The following is a 14891-nucleotide window of genomic DNA, read 5'->3' on the forward strand; positions in this document are numbered from 1 at the left end:
AGCCATTTTTCCCGATTGATGCGTATAAACTGATCAAATTCAAAACAATGTTTTGCACACCTTTTAGAGACGTTAGTATAGCAAAATAAGTATAAATAATTTTTGTTATGAAAGCAATCAAGTAAACAAATAAAAATTAGCAAACAAAGGAAAGAAAATACAAATGCAAATTAATTAGAACCGATTGCCATTCCCTTGCAGCGACGCCAAAAACTTGTTGCGAATAAATTTGCATACGCAAGTGTGCGCATTCACAATAGGAATAATGGTTCGTGAAAACTGAGTATCGTCCTTAAGGAATGTATCGGTTTGTGCTTAACTCGGAATGTTTTCTCAGATATCAATTGCAAGTTCACAATTAAAGTAAAACACCCCACTCTAGATTAATTCACTGGAGAAAAATCGTTATAAGGTTGACAACGTCCAATGTAACTCCAGAGTTTTATAAATCCGGACTTTTCTATGTCATCATAAGTTCATGTGTAATGCAGAGTCTCTCGGTTTCTTACAACCTAATTAACCAAACTAAACTCAAATATCTTGATGCCTACGCATTCAATTAACAATATTAAGTAAGAAGTCAAGCTAGATTCACAAGATCCCTAGATGTGTCTATACTATAATGGCAATTATTTTTTCCCGCAAAGCAATTCAACCAAGTGATTCATGTTTAAAGTTCTACCTTATATCAATACTCTTAAATCAACACGCAAGCAACAAATCAAAAGTTAAGCAAGCCTTTAAAAAGACAATAAATGCATAAACACGAAAGCATAGAATAAGCTAACTTTGATTAACTAATAAAAGATCAATTCTATTCATCGACCCTTAGAAAGGGAGAATTAAAAGATGAAATCCAATGTGAACCTCGTCTTCTATCTTGATGTTTTTGATTCCTCCTAGCTCTCTCCTTGATCTCTAATGCACAAATTTAAATCCCTAATTCCCAAAGAAATTGCCAACGACAGTTATCGATGACACCGTCGCGACTAAGTACTAGAAAACACGTTACATCTTTTGATTAATTCATTTTATCCCTATACTTCACGTCCTAAGCCTCTTTTGAACCATAACTTTCAATTTTATTCCAAATTGTCCCTATAAACCTGGAATCATGACAAAATACAACCCAAGTACAATCTAATAAAACTAACTACAATCTGATCTTAAAATCCTTTTACTTGAGAATTAGCAAGACCAATGCATAAATGGGTGTAATATATATGCAAGTAATCAGATTCATCAACTCCTTACTCTTATAGGAATTTTGACCTTATCTCTAGCAAAAGTGCGGTTGCCGATTGTTTTTGGTGTTTGGCTTTTTCAAATCTCTATGTATGATCTAAAGTAAATGGGTAAAGTCTGACTTGTTCGACATATGATCTCTATTTTTAGCATGTGTGGTTGTTTCAGGTATGGTGGTTGGTGGTGTTTTGGCACCGACCAGAAATTAGGGGTCTCTCCTCTCTTTTGGTCTTCTATACGATAGAGGAGGCTGTTTAAGTCGATCCTTTAGGATTTTTGACGACGGGTGTTTAAGTTCCAACCAGATCGGGATATTTGTTTGTGGTGTCTTAGATTTATGTTATTTATTTTTGTTTAGCATAATATTTCTCAACGTATTTATATAACCCGCTCCACATACGACGATAATTATGTCATTGGTGTAGGATTTAAGTGGCTTTATGTCAGTAGCTTAGCTAGAATATAAATTAGTGTGATTCAATATAATAAATCGTAAATTGAGGGGCTTCATTTAAGGAATATTTAAATATAATTTATAAAAAATATAAGGATTATTTGGTAATATTTTTTAAGTTGAGGGAGATTCATTTGAATACCAAAATGAATGTGGCTACAACACTACTTTCTGTCATTATAAAATATAATTAGAGATTATAGGATTGTTAGAGCACCTTTAATGCAAGGTTTTATTTACGATCATTATTCCGCCACATTGACCAAAATTAAATTGGAAAGTAAAAGAATATACTCATAAAATAAAAACTCCAAACACTTAATGCGAGTTTTTAATTTATATATATGCACTAACTTAGTATGAGAGAAGAAATTAAATTAAATGTGCACAATTATAAAAAAATTAATGATAAATATGTATATGAGAGATAATGTGGATTCCAATATAGATTAGAGAAAAAATGGCGTTCTTATATAATCTACGCACTTGAAAATAAAACTTCCTTCAATTTATTCTAATGTATAAGAGGGGTTCTTAATTACTTGCGTGTCAAATAAGAACTTTACATCGATTATTATGTTTTTGAGTACAGGAATTTGCCGATAAAAAATGAAACAAATAGATTCAAGTGAGGGTTTCCAACCGACATTAATAAGCTAGACATTATCAACGTGGTTAATTTATGGATTTGTGTTGATTTAGTTATTCTTTGTATACTGTTTGATTAGAGTTTTCTTGTGTCATATTTCAGCCACATCTTATAAATGTAATTTTCCTTCCTAAAGATTGACATTGGTAGAGAATTTTTATTTTTACAGAACAATTTGTAATGAGTTTATGAGATTAGTCATAGCCTACCTCCTCGCCAAAATATCGATAAAATTATAATTTATTTAATAAAAGAAATTGTCAAATTGTGGGGTTCAGTAATACACGTGTAATTTAATATGAAAGAAGTGTCTGAAGTCCACACCTACAAAAGAGACAGTAAAGTGTACACGCTGTCTAGTTTTGTTGGATCTTTTTCAAAATCTCCTCTTTTAAATTCAAATAATAAAATCTAGTAAGACCCACTCAGTACTAACTACGCACTTCACTTGAGACTTTGAAACTAACTAGAATGGAGAGGAGCCAACCTTCAGTGAGGAAGTCAACTTCAGATCTGCTAACTTGGTCGGAAACACCTCCACCTGCTTCTCCGGCCACCGCTTCTCCCGCCACTCGCACCACCCACCACGTTAGTACCACTCAGCTCATATCTATATATTATTATGGGTAGGATATATAATGCAATTACTAATTTTTTTTTTTTTAATTTCAGCCATCTGATAAGATCAGCAAGGTTGTCTTTGGAGGTCAAGTCACTGAAGATGAAGCTCAATATCTTAACAAAGCGTAATAATCATCATCTCTATCCCTATCTCTTTATTGGATTTCATGTATTAGATCAATGTGGAAGCAGATCTGTGAATGCTTTCTTTTCTTTTCAAATATTGATTCGATTCGATTCGATCCGATCTGTAGTTTGTATCTTTTAGCATTGGACCTTAGAAAGTATCGATTCTTTTTTTTCCTGTTCAAGCTGATTTATAATTTCAAAAACCCCAACTTTTAAGCATAAGCTTGAACAGAAAAAAAATAAAAAATAAAAATCGATACTTTCTGAGACACACACTACAGTGACTAAAAAAAATTGTATAATTTCAAAAACCCAACTTTTAAGCATAAGCACCGATCTGTAGTGTGTGTCTTAGTGCTTATTGTAGCGCAATATGTTGTGAAACTGTTATTGTGTTTTGTTTTTTTTTATCAAGACGTGAATTGTAAAAAAGGAAGCTTTACTTCATTGTTGTAAAGACCATATTATGTTTTAGTGTTTCAAGTTTGGTCACATTACTCTTTTTCTATATTTTCCAGAAAACCTTGCTCAGGGTATAAGTTAAAGGAGATGAATGGCAGTAGCATTTTCTCAGACAAAGGTGAAAACGGCGCATCGGCATCCGATAAAACTGGATTGCGAGTTTATCAGGTATACTTGTTTCCTTCTTGTCGATGCCTGTGTGTCTTATACTAGACATTGGAATTCAAATTGTTTTCTATTATAGCAAGCAGTGAATGGTATCAGCCAAATATCATTCAGCACTGAAGAGAAAATTTCCCCCAAGAAGCCTACCTCTATACCAGAGGTTGCAAAGCAACGAGAGCTAAGTGGGACGTTGCAAAGTGATTCAGATTCTAAGACTAAGCAAATATCCAATGCCAAGTACAAGGAAATAAGCGGAAATGACATCTTTGGCCCTCCTCCCGAAATTCAGCCTCGATCAGTGGCTGCTGCTCGCTCTTTGGACAAGAAAGATAGCAAAGACATGGGAGAGCCTGCACCTCGGACTGTCCGCACATCCGTCAAAGTTTCTAATGTGAGCATTAATACTTTCCAACAACTTTTTGCTCGAGATAATCATTCTTTCTTAAGAACTTCTTAATATTGCTACCAATCAGCATACCTCTAGGAATGTGAAAGCTGACATTTTCTTTACTTTTGACCTGCTGTCCCAATCCCTTTTCTAAATTTTAAATAATACTATCGTTTTATAAGCTCCTGGGCCTATATATCCTTGCCCTGTCACGTTCAAAACTTTTTTCCTGCCCCCATGTCCTATTATCCTTGGTTATTAAAGCCATTTTTTTCTGAATCACCACATTCATTATAGAATTGCCAAAATTTAGACTGGACTTTCATCAACTTGGTCACTGAAACGCGTGCATTTTATCTTGCCCTGCATTAGATTTTCTGTATTTCATTTCCATTTTGTTGATGATTGGGAGTTCTTATTGTAAAATCCTTACAGCCAACTGGAGGTCAGAGTAACATCCTGTTCAGCGAAGAACCAGAAGTGAAGATGACGAAGAAAATACACGACCAGAAGTTCCATGAGCTGACAGGAAATGATATTTTCAAAGGCGATGCTGTTCCAGGCTCTGCAGACAAATCATTGAGCAGAGCTAAGCTTAGAGAAATGAGCGGAAACGATATATTTTCCGACGGAAAATCAGATTCCCGAGACTATCGTGGCGGCGTACGCAAGCCTCCTGGCGGTGAGAGTAGCATTGCCCTGGTTTAATAATAACTTCCTTAATAAGTTAACTTCGTGTTTGTTTTAAAATTTATGTATCTTGATGTTGTTATTAGTGCTGTATGTGTTGCGACTTATAAGTTTACGATTTAGATTAACTGTGACTACTTGAGTTATTCGATCATGTAATGTTTTAGAGCTATGTTTCGACAATGTTTTTTTCGAAACCGATATGAATATTTCTAATGGATAACACAACACGTATGGAGGGATAGGCCCATTTCTATGAAGCCTGGTCAATGGTAATTTCATTAAGTTGGCTTGGCCCGCAAGCTAGCAACTATAGGAGAGTCAGAGGAGTAATTTCTTCAATGGATAAATCGATCCTACTACATTATTTTCTAAGATTCTTGCCCTAGCCACTATGATGGTATTGATCATATCAATCACTTGATAGAAAGAGATTAAATCTAAAATTTTGTATAAATGAAAATTTTACTTCAAAAAATCTAAAATTTCGTATAAATGAAATTTTGCATAAAAACAGACACCAAATTGAACATAAAGCAAAAGGAGGAGGACTAGTTTGCCAACACTGGTCTGTTGACTATTGGTCTGCAATTATTATGCCTTTAAGAAGGCAACGACAAAATAATAAACGTCAAAAATCTACGTGCCTACTTGATTGGATCATAATTCAAACCAAACACAAACGGCACTGACAAGTACAAAAATAATTCGGGTAATATTTAAAGGGTTAGAATTTAGATGTTTGCCTTTACATATTTTTTCTGTTGATCTTTAGTAATAATGATATTTAAAAAATTAAATTCTATATAATGGCGGCGACGGTTTCGATGGGTGGATGCTTTAACCGTGTCCATAATGGTAGAAATAACTGACGATCATTTTGCGTTAATTGGGATGAATTATTTTGTAAATGTAAAGACGAACATTTAAATTGTTCCCATATTTAAATTTATCAAAAATGCTGACAGACAAAATATTTTAACCAAAATTAGTTTATATATTAAGTTAACCGGAAAAACAAATTGGCCGAACCGAACTAATCGAGGCTTATTACACGCACAAATGATAATTCATACAAAACAGACCGATCGATCAATAAATCAAATCACCATTTTGATTTTGTTGCCGGCATCATCATCTTGACAGTAGTTCCTGATCGTGGAAAGCACATACGGCGGCGCGTCGCTTGCAAGCCACTGCTCGATCTCAAAATTCTTCTGTTGGCACTTGTTGTGAGGTCCGGTTGAGGTGACCTCCACGTAATTACAGTACCATCCGTGATGAGGGCCCGAGCCGTCCGAGGTCAGATTCAACGCGCACACCGGCGCGTCGAGGCATGCAGCCCGGCCACTGAAAATGTCGAGATTACCCCTCTCGAAATAATTGTGGCCGGACTCCATCAAACCTCCCCAAGACTCGAGGTTCGGGATCTCGACGTTCCCGCCGTGAGCATCGTAGAGCTTGACGCCGATGATGGAGTCCGTCCCACCTTTCCAGATCGTACCTGTCCTTACGTAAACTGTGTACACACAATCATTTTCCTACCATCAACGCAAAAATTAAATCGAATTAATATCATTACAAGTTTGAATGTCACAATTGATTAAAGAATAGGATGATGATGAAAATTAGAATTAAACCTTACAGATGAGGCGATTGCGGAGAGAGAAAGAGGAATAGAGAGAGAAAGAGAGTGCTGTTGATCGACATGTGAGAGTTTAGATCAAAGAGAGATCGATACATTTGCTTTGATTATATAATGGCTTTGTTTTATTTTTAGGTATTTCTTTTTTTTTTTTAGGGTAATTTTTAAGGTATTTCTAATACAATCTATTATTCATAAATTCTAAATTTTCGACCATCAATTTTCTAAGAGAGATAATGTCAAACCATAATATATAAATTATTGGACTAATATCTTACTACTTCCATTTTAAAATAGATATAAATTTTTTTAATTTAATTTATATGTTAAAATTTATATCTATTTTGAGATGAAAAGAGTATTTAATATGGTTGAATCGCGCCGGATAAAACCTCTAAAAAGTCGAAAATATTTAAAAAAAATATAAATTATGGTTTAATTATTAGGGCAATATGAACAGAATGTTGAAAGTGTATATTTGTTTATATTCTCTTTTTAATTACTCCCCGTTTTTAATTTTATAGATAGATTCATTTAAATAGATATATAGAGTTAATTATAAGACATCTAATCATCAAAGACAGATAATAGATATCTCGAATTCATTAGCCAATAGTATATTACAACATGTCACGATGCCTAGTAAAAGTTTCAAATGTTTTTTTTATAATTAAAAGTTATATATATATATATTTTATAATAAAGATTCATATTAATCTATCGATTAGCAAATGCATATCTATCTATATTTATATAATATATAATTTACAAAACAACATTTATTAAAATTAATAAAAAAATTTTACCACTTATCATAATTTTATTAAATAATTTTATTGATAATTTTTATTTTTATAAAAAGAAATTTTACTATAGTTAAATTTCAAAACATAATTTTTGTATTTAATGAGTAAATGCGGAAGAAATCAGCCATATGCTCTATAAAATTAGAAGGATGTATATATATATATATATATATATTGAAATGAAGGATGTATATATATTTCTACGATCAGAAGAGGAGAAAGGAAAATCGGCATATTCTTAATTAACCTTTTTCTATGTTAATCTTGCAGTTTCAAATTAGATAAAAATAAAAATATTTTTTTTTTTTCAAAATACATATAAATTTAACACTATTAAGGTAATAAAATCACCTTCTTTTTATTTTATTTCTTATCCTAAATTATGCATATTTAACATTTTATGTATACATTAAACAATTTATTTCAATATATAATTTTTAATTTATTTTATTGTCAAATTTTACAAGTGATCATAACACATTCATCTACAACATACGTAGATCATATTGAAGTAATTTTTTTGGAAAAAACAACAAGCATATCCTCATAAAATTTATTCAAAGTTAGGTTAACCACCAACTTTTTAACACATTTTTGCATTGTATATGCATAAAAAATGTGATGATGCTATTACGACTATGTTGGTCAAATTACTTCTTTTATTTTTCTTTCCTTAATCTATGTGAAATCTTATACATTAGCAAACAGAGGGAATAAGAACGCCTCTAATAGGAGGATTAAGTTTGGCGTGGTGCGACTTGACCCAGACCCTTTCTATTGGAGTGAATTGAAAAAGTGGTCGGTCAACTTAAGAGAGTCAAATAAGAGGGAAGGGCCAACTGGTAGATCCACACCTACTTTATTGTTTTCTTTATAAATTTTAGTGTACTTTTTTATTTTTTGTTTTTAAATTTGTATTACTTTTTTGTTTCATACATGAAAGTTGGCCTCAAAGTGAAGACTGTCTATTGAGTGACGAGTACCGACTTCCGTTTTTTATGACACGTTGATTATGTGGCGATGATGTGTTAGAGTTGGTTTGATCTTGGTCTTGATCCTATTATGGATGCTCTAAATACTACATACGTATCATAATACATTCAGTTTTGAGGTTTTATTTAAAAAAAGCTGATGGCGACCGATCAACGGTGGATCAATGCTAGTCAACGTTTGGTCAACGTCGATCAATTGTTTGTGAAAGTCGACTGTGGTGGTCAATGGTGGTAGGCTGTGGTTGTGTGTTTTTTGGTGGTTGAGAGCTTGATATGTAAAAAGTGGGTTTGGTATTAGTGTTTTGATATGGGGATAAAATTGAAATCATTGAGTGAAAATATGAAAAATATCATACATTTTAATCCAAAAATTCAAACCTAAAACTGCAAGTATTTTAATACGAAAATATACTTAATAATTAAAATAAGAAAAAAAATTCTACACATCAAATGAGGAAAAAGAAAATCAACAATCACCAATATTCTCAATTATTTTTTCTCAATTATTTAATCATGTATTTAATATTTATATTTAATTTTATTTTTAATGATCTTAAGGGGTTAACATGAATCCATCATATTATAGAGTCTTGCATTGATCCAACCAACTTAAATAATTGGTTCAATTTTTTTTTTTAATTGGTCAAATTTATAGATGTTGACCCGTTATTTTCACGGTTTAACAGGCCGAATTTATAAATCGAGATCTATATTCACAATCTTATTATAAAAAAGTTTCTTGTAAAAACATAAAAAACTAAAGTCTTAATTAAAAATTATATAATAATACATCTGTATCAAAATACATCCAGTTTATACAATTTTTACAAAAATAAAAAAATTAAAATTTTGACTAAAATACCCTTATGTATATAAAAATTTACAATATATGCCAATCATCTTAGATTACACTTTAATAACTTCAAGTACAATAGATTGACTAAACAATTTATAGTCTGATAAATTGTAATGAAATAATTTAGTGGTAATTGAACCAGTACTAACTAAAATTTAAAAGGTAAAACTAAATGTAGTAAACTATAATGAAATGGAATAGTTCAACAGGTTGAACTGTTGGAGCATATAGATGTTGTTGGTTCTTTTTGGCACAAAACATAAATTCAACACAATAAAAGATAACAAGAGATTTAACACGAGTGAAAATACTTTGCGTCTTTTATTCATATCGCAGTTCGGTGTATTAACAAACACCTATTCTGCAGGTAATGAAACCAGACAGAAGTTCTTACAGTTATAGGAGAAAGCATCCAAAATTACTTAGGAGCAATACACAAACCTTATGATCAATTACTTCAAGTAATTTGCTAATTTCTTAGTAAATCTAGACCCAGGTGCACAACCTATTCAATGACTCCTATTCTATTTAGCCGGACCAGCTAGTACACTTGACTCAATGTTCCAAACCTTCTGTGAGAAGTCGTCTTCTATTAATAGGCAAGTATTGTCTTGTGCGTCACTCAAAAGCATGATCTGCTTTGATCCGATTCTGATTGATTTTCACATTCTTATTCGGATATCCAATTTTTTATTTAGTACTTTCTTCAGCTGCATGCTTTTTCTTTTTCGTCTAGTGAGAACATGATCAAATTTAGTTTCCATTTATTTGATCATGTTTCCTTTTATATGCGACATAAATTCTTGAGGAAGAAGGAACAAAATTTTATTATGTTTCTTTTTATATTTTTGCGTGTTGATTCAGTTTAGGTTGTATCTTCGATTTTGTTTCCATTTACGCTCCATGTCTTCATTTAACTTGATCTCTTCGGATCCTTATCTTGATAATTACACTTCTAAATCTGAACCTTTAATTTTACCACCTCATTGATCCTAACCGATTTGTGTAAACACATCTCATATGTTGATTCCTCCAATGTGACAATCCAAGTGACGCTTTTTCAATGTTTGCAATTTGATCGTAATTCGATCTTTCATTATACAAATACCATATGATATATTTATTAATCACTATATCATATGATTTATTGAACTAAAATGAAAGTATTATATGAACTAAATTGATTCTAGACCTAGTTAACTATTACACATAAAAAAGAAGAAAAAATTTAACGTTTTCACAAATCATGCCTTTTGAAGTTTTACACACATAAAAGCATGTTTTTTTTTATAATTATATTGTAATAATATAATATCAGTACTCAGAATTTATAATTTTTTTTCTATTTTTCTTTGGGGTGTTTTGAATAAATATTAAATTTGATTTTTGAATAAGTATTTTTTTTGAAGTTGAAGGAAGAAAAATGGATTGTTTTCATTATTAAGTATTTTTAAGCACTCAAATATATAGATTGTTTTCATTACATCATGTGCATCTAAGAATTTCTCAAATCAAGATGCTCTATATAATTCTCTAATGTTCTAACTTAACATATTTTGATACAAGATTGAATGGACCAAATCATATTCATTTGAAGATTATATTAATTTGGTCAAAATTTCATAAAAAGATTGGTTACGAAAATAAAGGAAGCCTTCTAAAGATTAGATTGAAAAATTCAGGATTGAAAAGAAATTTATTGAATATAACAAGAAAGATGTTGGATGAATAAGATGAATTAAAGAAACTTGGAGGACCATTTGGCAACCAAGAAGAAGAATAAGAATTCTATCCCACGTGATGTGCTTTGATTTTTATATTTTATTTATTTTGAATTTTAATTAGTAATTGTTTTAAGTCAATTAGCTTCCGAAAATTCTACTTAATTAGTTAGTGGTTAGTTATCTTGTATTAGCATAAATACTCTTTGATTTATTATATTATTGGTTAATGAAGTTTTATGAAAATTGAGAAATTTGGCTCTGCCAATTCTTTTGGATTCTAGAATGAACTCGTCATCATGAGAATTGATTAATTCGGGATTCATCGTTCTTGTTCCACAATTTTCCACCCTTGTTACTATAAGATTCCTAGGCATAGCGATATAGAGGGTTTTATCGTCAATGGTCTTATTTCATATTCCACTTGTTCGTGTTGTCGATTTGATAATCGAATTAGTTGCGTGGGTCTTAAACATCATGATCTAGGATTCCACATTATTTTGGTATTAATTTCCAGACACGTAAACAGGTTCCATCTTGTTTTACAATTTGTTTTCGAGTATTTTATCGTCGTCGAATTCTTATTTTTATCCCTAAAGTGAAAAAAATTTCGAAAAGACTCTTTTTAGGTAGAGATATTAACAAAATCGGCCCATTAGGCCATCTTTATTAGGGTTATTAGGGAGGATTCTTTAATGAGGTGGACTGACGTGATATGTAAAGAAGGGGGTTCACGGATAGAGTATATAGTATAGGGGTGCATATTGGAAAGAGAAAATTGAAAGGTTCCTACGGACATGTTTATCCATGAACCAATTTTTAAGTTGGTTCTACCTATAAAATATACAATTTAATCTCCCATCCCATTTAATATTTTCATCACTTTATCCATTATCCCCCATTTCATTCTTAAATAGGTCTCACTTTTCACTATCATTCAAAATTATTCAATATATATTATTTTATATTATATATACATCTTTTCTAACAAACAAATATATATCATAATATACTTTTAAACATGAGATTTTTTAATATTTATATTCAAATGAAAAATAGACATATCATGAATAATTCTTTTAATTATTAAATATCATAAAAATATATTACACGAACATGCACGGAACATAATTAATAGGTATATTAAGAAATACATTTTATCTTAATTACGAAAATAAAATAAATACGAGCAAATAATTTTTTTTTTAAAAATATATTGAATTCGGCCCTTAGAAACTCATGAATTTGATCTACTCGTTGTTGTTTCCGAGCTTATTCCAAATAAGCTCCACTAAATCATCTTGGAGTTGATGATGTATTTGTGGAAGTTGTGAATGTTGTGAAAAATGTGAACCTGGAGGAAATGTACATTTTGAGTTAATTGATTGTTTTCGTGATTAGAATTTTTGGGACTGGAATTTGAAAAATTTGATGAATTTTGTGAAAAATTAGAAAAACTTTTATTATGATGAGGATCATGGAAGATAATTTTTTTTTCTTATTAAGAAATACTCCTTTGTATACAAATAGATGACGTTTTGAGAGTGTTTTTTCTTGAAATGGTTGACCTTTTTTTTCAATTTCAAGATAAATTATACATACATAACCTTTTATCACTCATCCCACTCACATTTAGTAACCAATGAGAAGAGAGAAGGTTGGTGAGAGAGTGAAACAAATAGAAAGAAAAAACAAAAAGTATGTGAGAGTGTAAGGATAAAAAAGTAAAGGTTGGATAAATGTTGCTTAAAAAGTTGTGTAATCGGTATTAGCAATACGACTAAAAATGTCACGTAATCAAATATAGAGGGGGTTGGAGATAGAGTATTGATTTTAAGAGAGAAGAGAAAGAAAAAAGGATGTGTGATATTGTGTTGAAGTATGTAGTATTTACAAGAAAAATATTAATTATTTATTTAAAAGTACGAACAATCACTTACTTTATTTGTTTTAAAAATTTTATTTTTTCCAATATGAATAATGGATATCTTTTTAAAATTAAAAGAAAAAATTGAAAGAAAAGAAAAACGAAAATGAGAGGAGAGGAGAAGAGATAACATTGTTTTTTAAAGAAAGAGAAAAAAAAATTAATAATTATTTACGTTGGAATAGTTGGAATAAGAGAGGAGGTGGGAGGAAATAAAAATGTGGGTTCTATTATCAATTTAGATCCTGTTCTTAATTAAGAACCTTTCGTTTTCTCTCTCCTAAAAAACCCATGTATTATATCAGTGAACCGGATTCTTTTTGTGTCATATGAGGCCATATCATTTAAGAACCTTTTGTTAGTAACCTCGATAAAGTTGGCCTAACTAAGAACCGATTCTCATCTGACATTGGGCTCCATTTTTCTTTATTTCTTACCTTTCTCGTATTTCTAAATGAAGAGTACCTTAAGGATTGCTTTGGATGGGCGTACTGATTTCATGGATTTCAGGACGGGAGTAGGATTAGACCAAATTAGGATTTGAGCGTTGGTTTTGGGAAATCCATCGAGCCTTTGATTGGTTGTATTGAATCGGTAGGATTAACGACTGAAATCCTGTTATGCCTTTGGAACGTATTTTTCAATTTACAGATTGTAAACAGAATTACCATTTTACCATTTTTCATGCAATTGTATTTTCCTTAATATGAAGACATATTTAAAAAACTATAACCAAATGATTGTGCAGAAGATGATAGATAAAATGATTGTTTAGTTTGTAATAATGAGAAAATATATTTTAATAGTTCTAAAGTTATCAAAATCATGATGATCATTAGATGATACATGTTGAATTTCAACCATGAAATGTAATGTCATGGATCCATCACTTTAATTAAAAGAAAAGCCATGATCAAATCATGATCATTTTGATCTTCAGCCATTCTTGCTAGCCATGAACTAATCCAAATTCGACATCAAGTCTTCCATTAATGCCAAGATGATCATCTTCTCAAACAGAAATTAAAAAAACTTTACACAAAACAATATTACAGAGGAGGACTCCCCAAAATAAACTGAAGCAGCAGAGATAGAATAATATTACAGATATATAAGTGGACTCATTTCTAAAAGGCATTCATTCCTATAATAGCCCAAGAAAGAACAATGAAATGACAAAAAACTTACTTTACATTAGCAGCAAGAAATCCAAATTTATTTATTCTCAAAGATGAAACCATAATGTAGTGGTTGACTTCAGCAACAGTCATTGCACATCAAGTGGAAATTCATGTACATTTTATTTACTACTAGCTTTGCAAGAATCAATAAAGGGAAATAATTAACAAATGCTAGTTGAACAATGTGTTACCATATGAAGCAAAAGACAAGGTAAGTAGATCAACTAATATAGTATCCAATCACTATTATGTCATACTATACCTTTATTTAGAAGAAGAAATTTTCCATGAAAAACTAATGAAATCACTTATTATAGCACACAAGGTAAGTCGTTAATCATCAATGATGAAGCAAGCTAACCGCATATACAAACCCTTTGAAGAACAAAAACACGTCCATAAGGTACTCTTCAACAATGAATCGATCTATAGGTTGTAAATCCTGCAGGTCATACTATTCATCCAGTATACCACAAAATTAACATCAATTCGTGATCAGAAACACTCAATTAAATGTAAATAGTCTTCAATTCGACAAATCTAACTTGAAATTGAAAATCCCCAATTATAAACCCTTGTTTACCTTTGCAAGTTGCATGACATGATTTTCATACGAATTCGGTGCAGGGTGGTGCGCGAACGGTTCTTGCACGAAGGGATGGTCAAGACAGCATTCGGAACGGCGTCGACGTCCCTTGAGATGGTGAAATTGATGCGTCGAAAGTTTTTCTGAAAGGAGAGAGCTGGAGATTGATTTTTATGAGAATGAAATGTAAGAGTGTAACTTCTGTGAAAAAAAGTCAGCGAATCCCATGATCGTAGGTTTCGTGAAAAATATCCCCCCCCCCCCCCATTTTTCACGAAACCTACGATCGTCGGATTTGAGCAACTTTTGGTTTCGCGTAACAATCTATCCAGAGCACGGTACTACGTGACTTCGGCTATGCGAATCCGCTCCCA

General features: G+C 31.5%; 2 protein-coding genes across 5 annotated transcripts; one reads left to right on the forward strand and one right to left on the reverse strand.

Moving 5' to 3' along the window:
• Nucleotides 1-2819: 2819 nt before the first annotated feature.
• On the forward strand, nt 2820-4821 carry LOC139884143 (uncharacterized). Of its 4 annotated transcripts, XM_071868216.1 has the most exons (6): nt 2820-2936; nt 3021-3094; nt 3617-3728; nt 3805-4107; nt 4549-4558; nt 4592-4821. In XM_071868216.1, exons 1-6 carry the CDS (start codon nt 2820-2822, stop codon nt 4819-4821), a joined length of 846 nt encoding a protein of 281 aa, XP_071724317.1. The 4 variants fall into 4 exon arrangements, with proteins under 4 accessions (XP_071724317.1, XP_071724315.1, XP_071724316.1 ...); XM_071868214.1 differs by having other exon boundaries at nt 3617-3747; nt 3812-4116; nt 4549-4821; XM_071868215.1 differs by having other exon boundaries at nt 3805-4116; nt 4549-4821.
• A 1082-nt stretch (nt 4822-5903) lies between these two features.
• On the reverse strand, nt 5904-14021 carry LOC139884145 (PLAT domain-containing protein 3-like). Its single transcript, XM_071868219.1, has 2 exons — nt 13944-14021; nt 5904-6344 (listed from the first exon to the last, which is right to left on the reverse strand). Exons 1-2 carry the CDS (start codon nt 14019-14021, stop codon nt 5904-5906), a joined length of 519 nt encoding a protein of 172 aa, XP_071724320.1.
• Between the last annotated feature and the right edge of the window lie 870 nt (nt 14022-14891).

The sequence above is a fragment of the Rutidosis leptorrhynchoides genome, unplaced genomic scaffold (assembly GCF_046630445.1).
Source record: "Rutidosis leptorrhynchoides isolate AG116_Rl617_1_P2 unplaced genomic scaffold, CSIRO_AGI_Rlap_v1 contig51, whole genome shotgun sequence".
Taxonomy (NCBI): domain Eukaryota; kingdom Viridiplantae; phylum Streptophyta; class Magnoliopsida; order Asterales; family Asteraceae; genus Rutidosis; species Rutidosis leptorrhynchoides.